This window comes from Panthera tigris, chromosome C1, assembly GCF_018350195.1.
Source record: "Panthera tigris isolate Pti1 chromosome C1, P.tigris_Pti1_mat1.1, whole genome shotgun sequence".
In the NCBI taxonomy this organism is placed as follows: domain Eukaryota; kingdom Metazoa; phylum Chordata; class Mammalia; order Carnivora; family Felidae; genus Panthera; species Panthera tigris.
This window is the reverse complement of record NC_056667.1, coordinates 53556529-53570657: the sequence shown is the minus strand read 5'-3', so window position 1 is coordinate 53570657 and position 14129 is coordinate 53556529. Positions and strand designations below refer to the sequence as shown.

Below are 14129 nucleotides of genomic sequence, written 5' to 3'. Positions count from 1 at the left end.
TCTGCCCCAACAACATTAACCACATGGGGCACTGTGCATGCTCCAAGCTGTTTTCTCTACCTAGGATAATTTTTCACCTCCTACCTTGGCTTTCCTGTTAACCCTTCATCATCCTTTAAAAGCCTGCTCAGGAATTTCATACCATTTGCCTTTGAGAGCTTGAATCCCTTCCTCTCTACCCCACCCCAGAGTTAATCTCACTCCTAAAGCATGAACTCCGTGGGGGCACAGACCATGTCCATTTTGGTCTCTGCTATCTGCCTCTGTCTAGTATAGTATCTGGAACACACACACTAAATAAATATCCCGGGGGGGGGTGGAATTTCTCTGTGCTAATCCCTTAAACATGTTTCTATCTTAATATGTGCTATATTTTATCATAATCACCCATGTGTGTGTTTTTCCTTGCCATTAGGCAGAGCTGTTTGAGAAGAGGTACTGTTTCTTACCAAGACTATAACTCAGGAGACAAATAACATGACTGCTTCAAAATACAGCTTTAAAAGAAAACTCGAAAACTGTTAAATGAATTAATCCAAGTAGTAATATGAATGTTCACAGTTTGAGTCTTCTCAGGTTGCACAAATGAGGTGATTAAGTTGAAGGGTTTATAAGAACACACCAGCATTTAGCACATAGTAGGAGCTCAGTGTGTACGTTGGTGAATGAATGGTTTAGCCAAGGTTAATAATGCCTACTCTCCCAAGCAACTAAATACCATGTACCAACTAAACAACCGAGCATCATTTAAAAGACATAAACTATTTTCTTCCATAGAAAAAACTGTCAGAGTTTGCCTAGTGAACAAATGTTGTCAAGATGGAGCACAGAGCTTTGGAAGAAATAGAAAGTCTCGGTAGTGTTACATGAAGCAAAAAGTAAATGCAAACCAAGGATCCTATATTGTATTCAAAAGAGAATCTAAGAATCTATGTATCCTTCACAAATGTTCAAATCTGTCTGGAAATATGTTACATTTTTTCAAAATGTGTAAGATGGACTGGCTGTGCTAGTCCTGGTTTTGGAAACCCTTTAATGCGGTAACAGATTAGAGCCCCATCTCCCAGTTCATTCTGGCATCAGCATACTTAGTACTTTGTCACATAGGAATTCAACCTCTCCGTCTGTCACGAACATTCCAATTCTCTTGATCTTTACAAAAACTCTTCCACTACCTCACATAATACATCCACATAATGAAACCACTCTTTTCTTTCCAAGCTAAACTGGGAGTAGCTGGTTGGCAAATCTTTTTTAATGGGGAAATATTCTTTTTTCCGCAAATCCAATCTTAACCTAGACTTCTAGAATCAAAACAGATAAAAGTAGAACTGCTCTGGCTGAAAGTGGATGGAGGGAAGCAGTGAGGAAGCTGGGAACCAGGAACACTGAAGGCTCCATACCCATAGCCTTGTCACAGGACTTTTTCACACAGAATAATCACCCTGGGGCAGGAGCTCACATACCTTTAATTTCTCAGGATCCATTTCCTTAGCCATTTCTTCCTTTCTCATCTCAGCTATTGTTCGAGGCCCCTTTTTGTCTTTGTGTGCATTGAAACCTTGACCAGAAAGTAGGTCTTCAAAGTCAGCTGCTTTTTGTTTCCCTTCTGCAATATAAGTTTTAAAAATAAATCATTATAGTCTCTACTCTTAAACATAAAATCATATCACCTCATAATACTTAAGAGTCTTCAAGGTGCTTTCACATATATTAATCTTCTTATACTTAACCCAATGAGTAGGGTATGAGACTGTCATGCCCATTTGGCAGATGAGGAAAATGAGGCTTGAAGAACCTCAGAGATTTTCCCAGAATCATATGCCATATCCACAGCAAAGCTAGAACTCAAGGCTGGATTGTTACAGTAAATCCAACTCCATAACACCATTTCCACCATATCATCTTTTTATAGCTGAAAATACTCATGATGCACCCCCACCCCACCCACCCCAGTTATACAACTAGTTAGTATCAGTGATGGGACTAACACTGGGTTTTGGTACTTGAAGTCCACGGATGCCACCACTTTCCTGACCATGCCCAGTTCTACCCACTGACAGCTCTAGCCCATCATACCGCTCTTTTCCTCCAAGTCTGGCTGTGGCCTCACAGTCTTTCTCAATGTTTGGAGAGGCAGCCTAGCTTGATGGCAAAGAGCAAAGTCTCTATAGCTGGACTCCCCAGGCTTGAATTACAAGCCTGGACTCCCCAGGCTTGAATTACACTTATCAGCAGTGGGACCTTGGGGCAAGTTACTTATTATCCTCCGGCCTCAATTTCCTCATCTGTAAAACAGGGATGGTGTTAACAATACTACTTACCTCACAGGGTTGTTGTAAGAATTGAGAAGTTAACATTTTCAGGAGTTTAGAATAGTGCCTGGTTATTTAAATGTTTATTAAATTAAAACAAAACAGAACCGAAGCACAGCAGTCCATGCTTGTCAATGCCCATCAACCAAAGTTGACATCTGGATTGAAAGCCATTTGCCATCTCTATACCGTAAGACGTTCTGGACACACACCCACACATGCACACACTAAATCCAAGTGCTCTGAGATGAGGGAATCTGCCTGTCTTGTTCACTTCCATAATTCCCAAAGTTTTCTACACTTAAGATGCTACATAAATATCTGCCGACTGCTGACAATTACCCTACATCTACTCAAAATAAAAATAGAGGGGGAGCCACAAGACTCTATGGAACTGTGCAAGCAATACCCATCGTGAACCAAAGAACAAATGTGATGTTACATATTCCCGGCAAAAGAGTCCCTGTCATGTTATTATTTTGAGAAGGTATCTGTGTCGAATCAAGTAGAGTGTGGCAGTTAAGAGGAGGGGTTCTGGAGCTGAATTGCCTGGGTTCAAATCTTGGTTCTGTCACTTACAAGCTGTATGGGTTTAAGAAATTACTTCATTTATCTCTGTCACAGATTCTTCATCTACAACGTGGAGCTGGTTTTGAAGATTATATGAAATAATGCGTGAAACTACTTAGAACAGCACCTGACATACAGCAAGCACTCAACGTTAGCTACAGTTACTAGAAAAAGTAGAATTTCCTTTTCCATGTTCTACAAAGAGAAAGGCCTGTTTCTTCACCACGCCCCTAAAGACTCAGCTCTTGAGTATGACCAAATCAATTGAGATGGGAAATATAACAGGACTTTTGACAAACTCAAATTTAACCATCGCTGCTATGCAAAATACAGTATTTTTTTACTTGTTACCAAGAATCCCATTCAACAAAAAAAAAGAAAAAAGAAGAGACTGAATCCTATCCAGAGTACTCTCTAGCCTTAGCTGTTGGCCCATTTTGTGTTCTTTTAACTTTCTTCTCAGAAGAGAGGAAAAAAACATGTAGGAAACTCAGTGATGTGAAACATCTGCCAACCAGAGCATAAGCAAGATAAATGTCCCAAGACATACACCCTCCTCTGATGAGGATCCAAGGGCAAATGTGAACACAGAGCTTACAAGGCTCCCAACCTTTCTCCTCTCCCCGCTCTTCCAAAGGAATAACAGCTTCAAGATCCAGCCGCTCCACCGCTCACATCCATTCAGTATTCGTTTAGTGCTTATTGCACGCCAAGCCCTCAGCTAGGTGCTAATGATCACATGACACCACACCTGCTCTCCATCAGGGGTCAGTGTGGAAAGAGACAGACAAGTGCACTAGCCTAAGTCACAAAATGATGTGATGGGTGTCAAGAGCATGGTAAACCCAGGTGCTTCAAGCACAGAGTGGGAGGGAGGGATCCTGTTGTATCTCTACAACGAAAGATGGACTCAGAAAATACTGGAATTGTTTTCTGTCTCCTTCTTCAGGCATATATACAGGTAACATGACAACACAGGCTACCCTATAGTCAGGCTACACGCCATCACCCTTACCCAAATTAGCTGATCCTTTCCCACGTTCATTCTGCCCCCCAGGCACGGCCGAGAAGCTCACATTGTAGTTGGGTCGGTTCTGGGGAGAGGAGTGGGGCATGCTGGGCTGTGGCTTGGACTGTGTCTGCTGCCAGTTGTAGCCACCTCCCTGCTGCCACCCTCCACCCATAGGCTGCGGAGATGCCTTCTGCGGTGAGCTGAGAGGCGCAAATCCTCCACCCAGTCCAGTTGGTGTGGTGGGTTTGCTGGCAAAGGAAGAACTACCTATGGAAACAGAGAGAGAGAGAGAGAGAGGAATGCTGTTTTGAGTAACCTCTAGTTCTATGTCCCAAGTTTTTGTTTTCAGTGACTTTAGTGGAAATTACCTTGACTGATGGCACAATTAACCTTCCTAATAATTAAAGGAATTGCAGGCATATATTTCCTTTAATCCCCACTGTGATGTTTCTAGGTGTATATTAATAGCCCCATCTTTTTCTTCAGATATACAAACCGCAGTTCAGAGCAGCTGAGTGATTTTCTCTAAGTCACACAGCCAGCAGTGGCAGAACTGGGACTTGAATCCAAGTCTTGGACTCCAAGACAGAAAAGCCCTGTCTTTTCCCACACTGCCATGTCTCCTCTCCTTCCCACCTTATAAGCACATTCTATTTCTCACTGGGAAAAAAAAAATAACAACTACCGAATTGACAAGAAGAGAGAATAAAAGAAAATACATTCATTCATCAAGGTACTACTTAAACTTCAATGATCACGATTAATCATTGTTTGTTGTAAGTACAAACATGGTTAGTGCCCGTGAGTAAACAAAGATGTCTTGAAAATTCACAAGTAGGTTTCAATTTCACACTTCTTGCATTTCATTGCAGGAGTATAAACACAGCCAGCACTATGGCAACTTTGAACTGGGTAAAGGATCTTACTCAAGCTTTAAAAAAATGATTATTACTTTGTGCCAGGAATTTAAGTAGAATTCTGATTCCACAGTCTCCTAACTTTTAAGTACTCACTGCATTCGTGCTGGGCTGTTTCCAAAATACAAAGACCAACAGTGTCTTGTGTTTAAAGAGGTAAAATGAGAAACTGAAATGTGGTGATCTCTAGGAAGACTTTCGTGCACCAAACCCAAAGTAACAGTGATAATAAAATAACTAATATGCATGTACAAAATACTTTTGTGTCTATTACTTCCTTCAGTCTATACAACACTCTTAGGGAGGTAGGTAGTACTACTGACCCCACTCTAAAAATGAGGAAATCCAAAGTTCAGAGAAGTTTCCTGACTTGCTCATGATCTAGTTAACGGAGCTGAGTCTTGACTATAGGCATCCTTCCTCCAAATGTCATGCTCATTTGCTGCACCCATAATCCCTAATTCCTCCCCAAATCTCTGAGACTGTCACTACAATTTATCCCTTACCATCTCTTCTTTCTAGAGATCTCTCCCTTTACTTTGATCTGGGGCTCCTCCTCCTTTCCCCAGTGGGAATGCTGTATAATGGACCCTGGAACTTGGAGTCAATCTGAGTTTGAGTCTCAGCTTTATCACCCATTCATGCACATACTTATTCATCCATTCGTACATTCACTCATCAGTATTTACAGAGCATCTGTGTGCCATATAAAGTACTGGGCATTGGGAATATGGTCTATGGAGAATCCCTGCTCTTCCGAAGCTCAGTGAAAAAACTTCACCTCCTTGAGTCTCAGTTTCATTTGTAAAACCAGAACTACATCTATGTTACAGGTATACCATAAAGACACAAAGGCTATATGAATATATTTCACAAACCATGAATTAAGCAAATTAAGAGACATTATACATTATAATATAATGCAAGTTCATATGCCCAGAATACACTGAAACATCATAAGGGCTTAATAAATACTTGGTAACAGGAAAAGGTGACGACAGAAGCTCTGAGGCTTGGCATTGCCCCCTGTCAGTGCATAACTTAGCATGAAGCGTCTCTTCATGAGGACCTGGGCCCTCCTGCCAACAGCACATCAACATACACCTTAGGCTGGGTATTCATTCTGCACTGGAATTTCATTTTACAGTCTAAGGATGCTTACTATCTTCCTTCTGATATATATACATTATTTAATTAAATAAATATGGAAACTCCTAAACACTAAAAAAAAAGCTTCCTTATTCCCATTACACTGCCATTTATTCATTCATTTATAAAACACTATCGAACATCCTTCACACGCTAGGCTGCAGACACGGTGGTGAAAAGACAAATGCAGATCCTGTTCTCGAGGGGTGTCAACATTGTAGGACTTTCGGATGCCCACTCTTCCAGAATCTTCTCTTCCCATGTTCAGAAATTTAATTTTTAATGCTACCGGAGCAGGGAACTGACAAAAATGCAAAGCAGCTGCTAAACCCAGAGGCCACTGCTATCCTCATTAAAAGCTACAGCAGTTGGTTATCAGCTGTGGTTGGGCATTACCATCACCTGGGGAGCTTTTAAAACTCCCTATATTCAGGCCACCGCCAGACCAATTAGATCAGAATGTCTATGGGAGGAACTAAGGCACTGCTGTATGGAACAGAATTGTTCAATGTGAAAACACCTTTAGGAGAAGGACACTGTCTTTTGTCTTTTCTGAACTGCAGCTATGTAATTTGGAAGTTTGATTTTAATCTTCAAAGCAACTGCCTAGGTGTCAAAAATTCTGGCTTGTAGCCCTGCTTATACACCTGTTCACTGTGTGGCTTTAGGAAACTCACTTAAGTTTCCTAAGTTACGTGACTTGAAACATGCAGGAATTTAGGAAACTAGTTTTCCCAGCGACTGTAAGAATTAATTACATTTCAAAAATGACAAAGAATTCCTGAACTCCTCCCAACAAGTTGGTTGTTGTAGTGATATGGGTGTCGCTATTCTGAAATTTTTGTCGTGTGGCAATTAATGTTGTTGAGATCCAGGGAAATGGAAAATACATATGTGGAAAAGGGCAAGGCAAAGGAGAGCCCTGTGTATTGGATAGGATTATATATGTAGCTATATCCACGCATCTCCTATCTCTATCTAGCTCCTGAAAGGCAGAGCAATGACTCCCACCCCAGTACCAATGAACACACTTAGTGCACAGATCCTGGTTTCCAAATATCATTCTCCACAAAAAGGAATAAGGATTCCTTGGGGAATGACTGATTCTAGGACTGGGGAGAAAACATTTCACAACAAGCCTAGAACATCTTGTGCCGTTAAGAAAGAAAGTTTTCAAAAAATGATGAACTTGAGTGAAAAGAACACAGAATCCAGAAAAAAGGAGGGGATTTCACAAACCAAACCAAATATTAGACATGAACATTAGAGAAAATAATGACAGTAATGAATCAAAAAAGAATCTATTAGGCCATTCTGATGAGAGAGAGAGAAAGAAAAGGAAATTTTTTTTTACAGTGTCAATTAATATATGTAGAAAGAAGGGAAGAATCAGAAAAATCACAATTCTGCAACCATTGTAGTAATAACTGCTTCAGGCAAGAATCATTAATGACTGCTAAAACCAGTAGCTAAATCAGATAGAGAATAGAATATTCTCATATAGGGTAGTCGCAAATTATCTCCTCCACCTAACTCATCAATTACAAAGGGAAAAAATAATAACATTATGATAAAGAAGCCTGGCAGATACCCTTTTAGGGAAGTGATCAAAGTTAATACCAAACCTAAATTGAGACTTTCTCAACTGGCCTCTATCCTTCAAGGATCAATGTCATGAAAGGCAAAAAAAAAAAAAAAAAAAAAGGCAAAGGAATGATTCCGGATTAAAGTTGCCTAAAATGACATGATGTCTAAATGCAAGATGTGATGCTGGATTTTTAAAAGGAACTTCCTATAAAGATCATCTCTTCAGAGAGGCCTTTCCTAACCACCTGATACCTGAAATAACACCCCAGGCCATCTATCACTCACCATCCCTCTCTGCTTTTTTTCTTTTATAGCACTTAGCACAGGGCTTAGGAGTGTGAGCTCCAGACCCAGACATCATGGTGCTGAAAACCCATGACTCGGGAGTGTGACCTAATCGTTTGTGCCCCAGTTTCCTCATCATCTGCAAAGTGAGGATAACAGTCTCTACTTCAAAAGATTATTGGGGGGTGGTGCCTGCGTGGCTCAGCTCGTTAAGCATCCAACTCTTGATTTTGGCTCAGGACATGATCTCACAGTTCATGAGTTCGAGCCCCACATCAGGCTTTGTGCTGACAGCATGGAGCCTGCTTGGGATTCTCTCTCTCCCTCTCTCTCTGCCCCTCCCCCTGCCTTGCTCTCATGCGTGTGCTTTCTCTCTCTCTCCTCTCTCTCTCAAAATAAACTTAAAACAATTGTTTTAAAGATTATTCAGGATAGGGGCACCTGGGTGGCTCAGTTGGTTAGGTGTCTAACTTCAGCTCAGGTCATGATCTCATAGTTCATGAGTTCGAGCCCTGCAAGGGGCTCTATGTTGTCAACGCAGAGCCTGCTTCAGACCCTCTGTCCCCCTCTCTCTTTGCCCCTCCCCAACTTGTGCTTGCTCGCTCACTCTCTCTCTCTCTCAAAATAAACAAACATTAAAAAAAAGATTATTGGGGAGACTAAATGAAACGTAAAACACTTAAAATAGTGTCTGGCACACAGTAAAGCCCCAATAAACATTAATTGTTATTTTTATTTGACATTATATCACATATTTATTCATTTACTATTTCATTCCTTTTCTAGAATATAAGCTTTAGGAAAGCAGGAATGTTGTTTTGGTTTTTCTTGTTTGGTTGGTTTTTATTAAGACAATGTTAACACACAGAAGGCACTTAGTAAATAATTGTGGAATGAATAAAAAAATGAACAGTGAATAAGATTTTATTTGAAGTAGAATTTCACCTGTTATTATTTTAAAATTTGAAACTTACATTAAGAAGGAAGAGAAAGGAAAAGGAGAGAAAGGAAAATGATTTTAAGAGTTATTAAAAGAAAAAACAATTCTAAAGAGGGCATGATGGAAGGTTAAGATTCCAATACAATTACTGGCAAAAATGGAGTCACGTTCTTATTCCCTTAAGACAATTTAGCTCTAAATGCCTCATAAGGGCTCTCTTGAGAATCTAAACTATCAATATGGCCAATTCAAAACTGTGTGTGAGGGCTATCTCCACTCCCTTATTTAACTCTGCACTGCACGGAGAAGAAAGGAAAAAGGACGAAGAAAAGGTTTCATAATATGCTAGTCCAACAAGCTGTTCCTTGAAAAAAGGTTCCTTGGTGAGATAGAGGAGAACCCTGCAAACTGTATCCTTTTGGGGAACCTCACCAAGAACAGGTACGCTCAGAAGTTTTTGCAATAATCCAAGTCCACAGAACTTAGCAACTTAGCGCTTCCAAAATCACTTGCTCATGGAACACTTATCCCTCAAAAATGATCAACATATGGTGAAAAACGCTTTGAGAATTCTATACAGAGTCTATTTTCTGTATGGAATTTTACAAACGAAGCAGAGCGCACTGCAGTCAGTGGAGAGAAGAGGGATGCCAGTGTGAGGATCTCAGGGGGAACATCACAGGAAGGCCTGTGCATGGCTGGCCCTATACATCACAAATCTATACGACTGGCCTCTTCTCTCAGCATTTCTGTACACATTCGTTACCTTTGCTGTAGCCAAACTGTGTTGTGAGGTACTCCTGGAAGTTCTGACTGTACTCATGCTACTAAACCAAAATTAGGCACTGGAGAAACGATTTAATAGGGGTTAGTTCCAACCCAGTACTTGGGGCCCGTTTCCTTTCTTTAAAAAGCCAGTCTCAGATTTTAGAGCATTGCTTAAGAATACGTACTATTCTGGGTCCCAGGTAACAATACCAGCTTGTTGTAACACCAAAGATTTAGATGTGAGGCTTTGAGCCATAAGTAAATGTTACTTATATCTTAACCTGCTGAGTTCATACCTAGAGTCCCAAGGTCAGCAAAAGGATCCAGAGTCTGCGGTTTGTTTTGATGCGTGGGCGTGCCATGCGAGGATCCTGTTGGGCTGGTGGCAGCTGACTTGCTTCCCATTCCAAAGCTTCCTGAAAAGGAAATAAAATCATTGAAAATGAGTTAGTTGTCGGAGGCTGAATTCTGGAATTCAGAAATCCAGGGCTACTGCTCATTTTACCTCTTAGGGGAAATTAGGACAGGGTTTTGCAAAGATGTTACAAGTTGCTAGTGAGTAGTGGCCTGGAGCAGGGACAGGGAACAGAGGAGGCATATGTCATTTCCTAGCCATCCCTGCAAACTACTACATCCAATGTTTACCTCTCATCTCACCTGACTCCATTCTTTTCTCTGGGATTTGGAGTCAGGCCTGGCTCTGAATGCCACTTCCTAGCTGAGTAACTTTTGGCATGTTGCTTAACTTCTCTGAGCTTCAACATTTTCTCCTTGGTTAAATAAAGAAACAGCAACCACTTCAAAAAATTGCTGTGATAAGCATATAGTGTGTGTGTGTGTGTGTGTGTGTGTGTGTGTGTGTGTGTGTTAACCCGCACAGCATTGGAAATGCAATCACATGAAGATGGCTCTCAAGAAATACCATACTAGCCATGAGAAAGAGAATTTATTTATTACAGACAAATTCAGCCCTACAACAAACCCTCTGTTGAGAAAGACTATTCAGGGGCACCTAGGTGGCTCAGTTGGTTGAGCGCCGACTTTGGCTCAGGTCATGATCTTGCGGTTCATGGGTTCGAGTCCTGCATCAGGCTCTGTGCTGACAGCTCGGAGCCTGGAACCTGCTTTGGATTCTGTGTCTCCCTCTCTCCCTGCACCTCCCCCACTCACGCTCTGTCTGTGTGCCTCTCTCTCTCTCTCACTCAAAAATAAAATAAACATAAAATTTTTTTAAAAAAAGAAAGAAGACTATTCAGATTATTCAGTACCTACTCTATGCCAGAAAATTTCATATGAACTATTTCACTTATACAGGGGTGCCTGGGTGGCTCAGTTGGTTGCGCATCCGATTCTCAATTTTGGCTAGGTCATGATCCCAGGATTGTTGGATTGACCCCACATCGGGCTCCGCACTGAGCATGGAGCCTGCTTAAGATTCTCTCTCTTTCTCCCTCTGACCCCCCAGCCTCTCTCTTTCTCTCTCTTTAAAATAAAAAAAAATGTATATTAGAAAAAACATGTAGCTGTGTGGGACAAGAATTATAAACCCTATTTTATGGATTTAAAAAACAGAGGTTCAGGCTTATAAAAAAATCCAAGTGTCACTAAGTGGTTGAGTTAGCTGTATACCCAGATTTGTCTAATTCTATTGTCAAGACAGACATTCAGCAAATGAAACTGAGAATAGTTATAAATAATGTATAAAACACACTATTGTCATGCCATAAAGGCAGTGTGAAAACCTCCATGAGAATGTGAGTCTTTAGGAAATTACATAGGTGAGCTATATGATACTCTATAAGTACTCATTATAGCCTCAGTGAAGGATTATGCTTTAGCAGTTGACTAAATACGCACAAAAATAACCTGTTGACTTTTACCTGGTTTGGTATGCCAATCCCAGCCTCCTGAAACATCTGGCTGAATGTTCACAGCAGGTGTACTAGACGCTGCAGAAGAAATGGGGAGAAGAGTAAGAATCGCAACAAAATAACTGAGAACCCACTTTTCTGAGTTCACACAAATAAATACTGTCCCTTCCATGAAGCCTGCGTGACCTGCCATGGTCCCACATGATTCATCTCCTTCTGGGCTCTCCAAACATTTTGCAATATTGATATCTTTGTGTCTCCATGTATGGTTACTTATGCGACAGTTTGTAGAACCCATATACTCTTTGTTACTCTTCCTTCTTTGGGTTACCTATATTTTACTTCCATCCACACTTCGAATTATAACTGCGCATATGTCTGTCTCCATTAAATTGTTAGCTCCTTGAAGGCAAGAACTATCTTATTCACTTTGTGTGTCCCACCTCTACATTTAACACAAAGTCAGTGGCCAATAAGAAAAGATGAAAAGAAACTTAAGCTCAATTTGTCTTAAGCTGGTATTAATAAGTGTAGGAGAGCCATGATCAGCTTAGAACTGAAATTTTGTTTTCTCCTCTGCTGTGACTGAACAAAGAATGATGAGTCAGTCAGAACATGTATTGAGCAGCTATACATCATCCACCATGCTGGTGTCAGAGAGAGTCTACTGTCACTCAAAACAAATTTACTGCAGCTTCAAAAGAAATCATGCTGGCCCCTCTCAAAATTCCAAATGCAGGAATTAAAAGAAATGTTCAGCTACAAAGAATCAGGTATATTAGAGGAATACACATTGGTAGAGTAAGTTTTTTCTGAACCTATAAAATCCAAATAAGAAACAAGGTCCCATAAGAAAGAATTTATTTCTAAGGCATCTGTAGGTTCTGTCCATAAAATCAGTGGGTAAAATGCAAACATTAAACTTACGTGGCAAATAGTATTAAACACACACACACACACACACACACACACACACCACACACACACACACACATGCACACACACACCCCACCACCACCAGAGCACCAAAATTAGCATTACCAAGTCTTGTATTTGTCTGTACAAGACTTCTTGTACTTTCCCATCATTAAGTTGAAAAGAACATGTCCTTATCAGCCATAAGAGTTCTTTCCTTTCTATTCCTCTTCTACCATAGTAACCCACAAAAAATGTGATAGAAATCAAACAATTTCACTAACACTTGCTATTTAATTTCTTTAACTTCTGATCATAGTCTTATATTCAACTAGGATGTAGAAATAGGTGTTAGAACTCCAACTTTGTTACTAATCAAGCCCACAAATCTTTATGACCATCTACCATATGCAAGGCACCATACAAGGGAACAGAGAACTAAAAGACATTGTCCTCAAGAAATTTAAAATCTGTTGAAGATATAGGAATACACAAATGGAAAGGTAATTACCTAACACTTTCAATCTCTATTTTGCTTTTAATTATGGTTATTTACTTTCTATTCCACACTATGCCCCAAGTGATTGTTCTCTTCAGAGTAGATGTTCAATAAATATCTGTAGAACTCAAAGGCAGGAAGTATTTAAGGTGGGCAATTTGACCTCCTAATCTGACATCTGAGTCTGACCTATATGTTATCCTGTATGAAGATAATGCAACTGACCCGTTAACAGTGGAATAATTGTTTTTTTCAGGAAGGATAGTGGAAAATTCTTTTCAGTCTGGCATGACACAGGACAAAACAAGAAATATAGCAGCAAAACAAAGAGGTGCTAACTGGCTTCGAGTGGGTGACAAACATCTTCTAACCAATTAACAAAAAACAGAGAACTGAGTCCAGAATTGTCATACTGAACTATGAACATCCATACCTATGGGACACAAAAGATAGTATCCTTATGAAAATAATAAGTTCAAAGTATTAAAGTCAGGAAAATACATAACCTTATTAACACTATCACTAACTATGTTTCAAAGAGACTTAGGAAAAAAATGAGTTAATTCATTTTATATTTACATATTATATGGTAAGATAGATAACATCTACTATGTACCAATAATTCTTCTAGGCACTAGTGAAGCATTAATGAACAAAACAAACTAAACTCCTTGCCTTTATGAGCTCATATTCTAGTGGGGAGAGATGGGAAACAAAAAAAGAAACAAAACATGTAAGTAAATTATTGAGGATTTTGGAAGTTGATCAATACAGCAGAAAGGAAAATCTAGAGTCCGGGCACAGGGATGAGTTGTGATATGAAATGGAGCAGTCTGAGTAGACCCCACTGAGAAGGTGCCAGGTGAGAAAGATCAAAGGAGGTGAAGAAGTTCATCACACCAATGCCTGGGGAAGAGGGGACAGCCGGTACAACAGCAAGAGGACAGTATGGCTGGAATGGAGAGGGCAAGAGGGAGGGGATATGGGTCACACCACTCAGGTCAAAAGCACATAGGGCCATAAAGCCCATCTAAGGACTCTAACTTTCATGCTAAGTGGCATAAAGATGCATTTTCAGCACAGCAATGACATGACTTACATTTTAAATAAGTGATCAAAAACAATAGGTTTAACCTCTATCCCTGCATCTTTCATTCCAAAGTAACCAGCTTCCAATCAGGAGATTCTCTTCAGTGGGAACTATTCAAGGGTGAGAGGTGAATTTCTTGTATGTTGTCCGGTGGACCCACTTCAAATAGTTTGAGATTTAAGACCAATTGGAAATCACCCACAAAAGTTAC

General features: G+C 40.2%; 1 protein-coding gene across 6 annotated transcripts in view; it reads right to left on the bottom strand.

Annotated features, from left to right (window-relative positions):
• The window catches only part of DNAJC6 (DnaJ heat shock protein family (Hsp40) member C6), a 100653-nt gene that overhangs the window by 3286 nt on the left and 83238 nt on the right, over positions 1-14129 (bottom strand). For 5 of the 6 annotated variants that reach the window (XM_042997484.1, XM_042997485.1, XM_007089845.3 and 2 more), the window contains 4 exons: positions 11424-11492; positions 9840-9959; positions 3901-4164; positions 1467-1609 (listed from right to left, as the gene is read on the bottom strand). In XM_042997484.1, the coding sequence (XP_042853418.1) occupies positions 1467-1609; positions 3901-4164; positions 9840-9959; positions 11424-11492 (596 nt within the window). The remainder of the gene's footprint in view (positions 1-1466; positions 1610-3900; positions 4165-9839; positions 9960-11423; positions 11493-14129) is intronic. The other variant, XM_042997487.1, reaches the window with a different exon arrangement.